Below are 6,121 nucleotides of genomic sequence, written 5' to 3' on the forward strand. Positions count from 1 at the left end.
GTACCATCCACAAATCCAACACAAGAACGGAAGGAGCTATTCTCGCTGATCTTCTCTGATATAATACATCGTTCATTTCTGTCTGGCCAGTGCAGAAATTGTTTTTCTTTTGCTAAAATAGCTCTAATTGTTCTCTTGGTGTAATTTATAACAGTGCCTTCTATTTTCAGTATATATTACATGTTAATAAATGTGAGGATATAATAGAATTGTATACTAACCAGAAACGCCAAAATAATCAGATACCTGCATTGTCGAAGCAGCGTTTCCTTTACATCCCAATCGATGGAAAGTGATCAAGAAGTGGAGTCGAATCTTTTCTTGTGAAAATGACTCAAAGTCCCCATAATCACCAAAAACTTCAACAGCTTCTTCGAAGGCTTCTTTAGTCATTCTAATTTTGCTTTTAAAAATGCTTTCTCTGCCTTCATGTAACAAATCGAGATATGTACCAGTACGTACACGTGTACCCCAATTTTTTTTTATGCTGTATCTTTCGGTTTTAAGGGCCAAGTAAGCAGCTCCCATGTCGTCCAGAATCGTTTTCGTCTTCGTGATTTCTTCGAAATCTTCTTTGTTGAGATCTGCGTCATCCGAAGACTCGATCAGTTTATTGTACTTTTTAACGTAAAAAAGCATAAGTCTTTCTAAAGCTTTTATATTCCTTTGTTTTTCTGAGTAAAGAGGCATGATAAATGGAAAACGAATGGTAATATGAAAGAACTAAAGTAATTAATTATGTCATGCATGATGGGCTTTACATCACATTTGGAATTCTACAATATCATTGGACGAAATACGAAACTTGATTGAACTTTAAATTTCTTGATGCTATTTTAGCGTCAAGAATTAAGAAAAAATATCAAGAAAAAAGTAGCCAATATAATTTATGAAAAGAAACTTGAAATTTGAAACTTGAAATTCAGAAATCACTTGAGTGCCCCTAATGACAAAAGTTAGTCATAGCTTATGTGGATCATGAAAAAGGATTTAAAGAGCTGACAGAACAATGATGAATATTGAGTCTGAAATCTGGTTACTCATATTGCATATTTGGGGCATAAGATGTAACAGGATCATGACAACAGGTGTCTGAGTAGTATTTGTGGCAGTACGTTTAATGGATATGATTTCAAAATAATTCGCCAATTGCCCGTTCAACTACAGGCTGAATTTCCTGCATATCTTAGTCATAGAGGCGCTGTTTCGAAGCAAGTGGGTGATCTTTTAAGGCCATGCATCCAAAACTCCATGGGACCTGAAAGATTATCGAAAGTTTTGCGTGAGCTCCATACATTAAAGCACGATCGCAGTGAGCTGCAATATCTCACTGCTATGAAGGTAGCCATTTTCTTTTCTCTTTTTTATACACTTTAATATTGATATCTTTCTGAAGGCTAAGTATGGGGATCAAAGCATTACTCGGTTCTTTACTATGCCCATAGTTATCGAGCCTTTTTTGCCTTTTGATAACCAAAAATGATACGCAGGTTATAAGCCTACTCAGACGTATATTAGGACCATCTGTCGTATTTGGGTACGACTCACTTAAGAATAAATAAGCAAATCATTCAAATAATTAAATTATGAAATAAAAAGAACCTTCAATGTTGCATAACAGCATACACATGTATACTGCTACACAACTTCTCCTACTTCGAGTACATATTTCTATATTAAAGATTACATGATTGGCCTAAATACGATATACGAATGACAGTTGGATACAGAAAGCTATACCGCTGAGTTACGATATCACCGATCGAGAAGAGAATCTTCTCAGATCAAATCAAGAATTATAAGAAAGAGAAACTTAATATTAATAGTTCTCTCAATGGCTTAGCTACCCATAGAGAGAATAGAACAGCTATTAGTATAAATAGTTCATTTACTTATATGTTGATATAATTATACTGCCTATAAGAGTATAAAGAAATAGTGTATGAATTAATGGATACCTATCTTCTACAACCAAATATACAAATTTCGATAACATATTCTATATTTGGGATCATATTTTATGCATTAGAAAATTAAAGCATAAATGATCAATTACAACTATTATGTTCTATTGCCAATTACACTTGACAAGCAAGTATGTATCTTTTAACAGTATCCGTTACACGATCTTACAAAGAAGTGTGCCACTGCACCAAGTATTTGTCAGAATACTCGTGTTCCCGTTTCACACATCTGGGACAACGTTACCTTTAATCAATTCTAACGAGTAGAGTTTAGATAACACAAGATGGAAGACTAAAATATAGATTTATTCCAAAACCAGAAAGGTTGACTCATCATAAATCCAGGAGATGTTGGCAATATAAAAAGGATTGATTATTTCATAGCAGCAGAGTTCTTTAGTCTATTTTTACCCTAATAAAAATATTCGTTTTATCTCATTATTTTTATACGTGCATTTTATCAAATATCACACCATCTCCACTGTAATCATTAGTAAACTTAGGCCTTACATGGACAAGCAGATGATGCTTCTATGTGGAAAAGTGCTAAAACGTGATCATTCGTTCAGATCATCAAGCACATTGCGAGTGTTAATAGAACTAATATGTTTAATGCGCTGTACACGATCTGTAACGAGTTTGAAGAGATTAGAATGATGCTGTTAAGACACTGGTAATAGTTCTTAAAGGATAAGATGGATATAGGTTATTATCACTGATGTTAATAATAAATTAGTTATGAAAGTGAGCACCAGACTGGAAGTATTCAACTTAAGAAATCTTATAATATAAAGTTTTTAGGATAAGAAGATAATCAACGATGATTTTAAGAGGGCGTAAGTAATATAAATATAAACTGATTGCCAAGATTAAAAAGAAAAGTAATGATGTTATTATAAACAATATCTTATATACGGTTTTAGTAATAAAGAGATTTGAGTCGAGTGTGAAAATTGAACTTTGAGTTAATTGTTATATGAAAAGTACAGACTTAAGATAAACATGAAGTATGAAAGTTGAGGGAAATGTGGAGAAACTTTGTTTAACACAGAAAAAAATAGAATAAAAAACAGGTAAATAAGATTAATAGTGCTTGTGGGCTTTTAACATATTATTAGTTTTAAAAAAAATAGGGCCAAAAAAAATAGCCTTTTATGTATTTTTGTGACCCAAACCTTAAAAATGAACAAAATTTCTCGAAAATAATCAAAATAAATTAATAACTGAATGGAAAAAATTCTTAAAACTATTTTGATAATTTTTATATATCAATAACATGTATCCTCGATGATATATAAAAAAAAAAATGGCAAAAAAAAGCAAATCCAAAGGCTCTATGATTTTTTAAAAATTGACCCAAACTCTAAAAATGAACAAAATTTCTCAAAAAATAATCAAAAAAAATTAATAACTGAATGGAAAAAATTCTTAAAACTATTTTGATAATTTTTATGTATTAATAACATGTATCCTCGATGATATATAAAAAAACGGCAGAAAAAAAGCAAATTCTAAGGCTCTATGATTTTTTAAAGATTGAACCAACTGTTTAGTGGGTAAACAAAACCCCGTTGAGAAACACACTGTAAGTGGACCCACTGTCAAGTGAAAAAAAAAATTCCCTTTAGATACACACTGTAAGTGGACCCACTGTCAAGTGAATTAAAAAAAATCCCTTTGGAAACCCACTGAGTGTGGACCCACTGTCAAGTGAATAAAAAAAAAATCGCTTTGGATACACACTGTAAGTGGACCCACTGTCAGGTGAATTAAAAAAACAAATCCCTTTGGAAACCCACTGTAAGTGGACCCACTGTCAAGTGAATAAAAAAAAATTGCTTTGGATACACACTGTAAGTGGACCCACTGTCAAGTGAATAAAAAAAAGATTCCCTTTTGATACACACTGTAAGTGGACCCACTGTCAAGTGAATTAAAAAAAATCCCTTTGGAAGCCCACTGTAAGTGGACCCACTGTCAAGTGAATTAAAAAAAATTCCCTTGGATACACACTGTAAGTGGACACACTGTCAAGTGAATAAAAAAAAATGCTTTGGATACACACTGTAAGTGGACCCACTGTCAAGTGAATTAAAAAAAATCCTTTTGGATACACACTGTTTAATAGAAAAAAATTGGCCTGAAGCGAGTATGTTTAAGTGAATAAAGAAAACTGGGGATGTCGCATGAGGCTGGAAATTTTATCAAAAACATACGTATTTTATGATCAAATAAAAAAAAAAGGTGTTGTGGCGTCATATTTAGAACTAATAATATTTCATTTTAAATTTATGCGTGGCATACGTAAAGTAGCCGGTTTTAATATCAGAGAATCACGTTCTATTTACTTTTTGATGGTTCCTTGTCTGAATCTTTTTTCGGTCTTCCTCTTGCCTTTTTTATGATATCGGGTAGCTGATCAGCGATCTCTTTTTTAGATGGTTCTCCCTTTTTTTTTGGTCTACCAGGTTTTCGTTTTTCTTGTTGCTGCGTGTCAGTGTCAGACTCATTGGATGATCTTGAAGGTGAATCCAGTTTAGCTTTTTTACCCTATTAAATTATATAAATGAGATTTACTTAATTCAGATATGATTAATTCCTTTATCCTACCATTGTATGCGGGTGATTTCCATTATCAAGAGCAACATTCATTCTTTTTTTGCTTGTTGGACCTAAGGTAAAAATAATTTGTAAATCATACTATTCTTGTTTTATAAAAATTAGGTATTACGGTTATCAATATTGGTAGCTGTGTCAGATGATGCGTGTGTACTTGTAGAGTTGTCTGAAATATCAGATGTGCTTGAAGACATGGAAGCATTACGTTTTCTAAAAAAAGGGTGAAAAGGCGCTTGCAAATTATCTTTTCTTGCTGATGTTCTTGGCGCAATGTTTGCCGAAGAAAGGGTCAAAAGATGGTTGATATTTAAACGAAAGGTTCTACATTTTGTCGATCAGGCATTTTTCCTTTTGAATTAGTATTGGATGGTGGCGTTATTTGTGTATCCAAAGTGTTTGAACTATCCTCATTGATATCGGTTTCTGGCTTGATAATTCTTCTTTTTCGAATTGAAGGTTGAATATTGTCTTTGGTTCTGTATTCTACAAATCGAAATTAAAATTGAATGCAGTTAAGTATTTATTATAACTCGTCCTAATTTTCGTCATGTTTAAAGATTGTTTTTTTTTTTGATATATTTACCTTGTTCTACAGCTGTGGTGGTATTACTTTTAAGGTTGGAACTTGTACCACATTCTGTGGCTTTTTCGTTTTCCACTTGCGAAGTTAAATCTGAAATATTTTTTTCCTTCTCTGCTGCCCTTTCTTCATTTCTTCCATTTGCGGAATCACCTTTTTGTTGCATTGCGTCTGGTCTTTTTAAAAGCTCTTGCTCTACCTCATCCACATATTCCTGCATACGATCTATTTCTTCATCAACGATCTCACCGTCGCTATCAAGCAATACCGGCGTCGCGTCTTTTTTAGATGACTCCATTTCGAAGTCATCATCGCTGCTGGAATCAGAGAATCTTCTTCCGGAACGAAAGTACTCTCGGGCAGCTTGATCCCCTTCAAGATCTTCATCGCTTGAATCATCCTCATCCACGTCGTTGTGTACATTTGAAGTAGTAGTGGAATTGTTTTCTTGTGGATTTTGAATTTCTTCATCGTCTGGATGTACGGTGGGTTGATCACGATCATGCATATTATTATTTAAGGATTCTAGATATTTAGAGTTTGGATTAGGTTAGAATAATGCAAAATATTACAAGGATTTCATATACCCAAATCATCATTCACACCAAAGGTTGATTGGAAAAAATCGGGGCCGATTTCAAAATCTTGAGTGGCAGACAAGTTTACATGGAAATATCCCTCTTTCACACCCTCAGAGAGCTGCGTTGGACCGACTTCAGGATGCACCATATATTTAATTTGTTGGATATAAGTGGTACACATGGGATTACGGACATTGAGAGGGGCTTCATGTGGAATTTTTCTTCGACTACCCTTCCTAAGAATGCATTCAACGCTGTTTTTTGTTCCATCACCCCAGTTGCTATCATCATAATTGGTCTTTTTTTGTTTTCCTATTGTCAATCTTCCATGTTACATCATAATCTTGGAAAGCTTTTAGCAAAATGTCTTTATCGGA

The 6,121-nt window shown here is 33.5% G+C and overlaps 2 protein-coding genes across 2 annotated transcripts; both read right to left on the reverse strand.

The window, feature by feature from the left end:
- Nucleotides 1-4,216: 4,216 nt before the first annotated feature.
- Nucleotides 4,217-4,777, reverse strand: EV154DRAFT_608429 (uncharacterized protein; the record flags this gene model as incomplete). Its single annotated transcript, XM_051607688.1, has 3 exons — nt 4,217-4,514; nt 4,575-4,636; nt 4,696-4,777. 3 exons carry the CDS (start codon nt 4,775-4,777, stop codon nt 4,305-4,307), a joined length of 354 nt encoding a protein of 117 aa, XP_051449834.1. The 3' UTR covers nt 4,217-4,304.
- Nucleotides 4,778-5,276: 499 nt separating this feature from the next.
- EV154DRAFT_535047 (uncharacterized protein) lies at nt 5,277-6,056 on the reverse strand (the record flags this gene model as incomplete). Its single annotated transcript, XM_051604056.1, has 2 exons — nt 5,277-5,876; nt 5,924-6,056. Coding segments are annotated over 2 exons (267 nt in total), but the record flags the coding sequence as incomplete, so codon positions are not given.
- Between the last annotated feature and the right edge of the window lie 65 nt (nt 6,057-6,121).

This window comes from Mucor mucedo (assembly GCF_025094135.1).
Source record: "Mucor mucedo strain NRRL 3635 chromosome Unknown EV154scaffold_400, whole genome shotgun sequence".
Lineage (NCBI taxonomy): Eukaryota > Fungi > Mucoromycota > Mucoromycetes > Mucorales > Mucoraceae > Mucor > Mucor mucedo.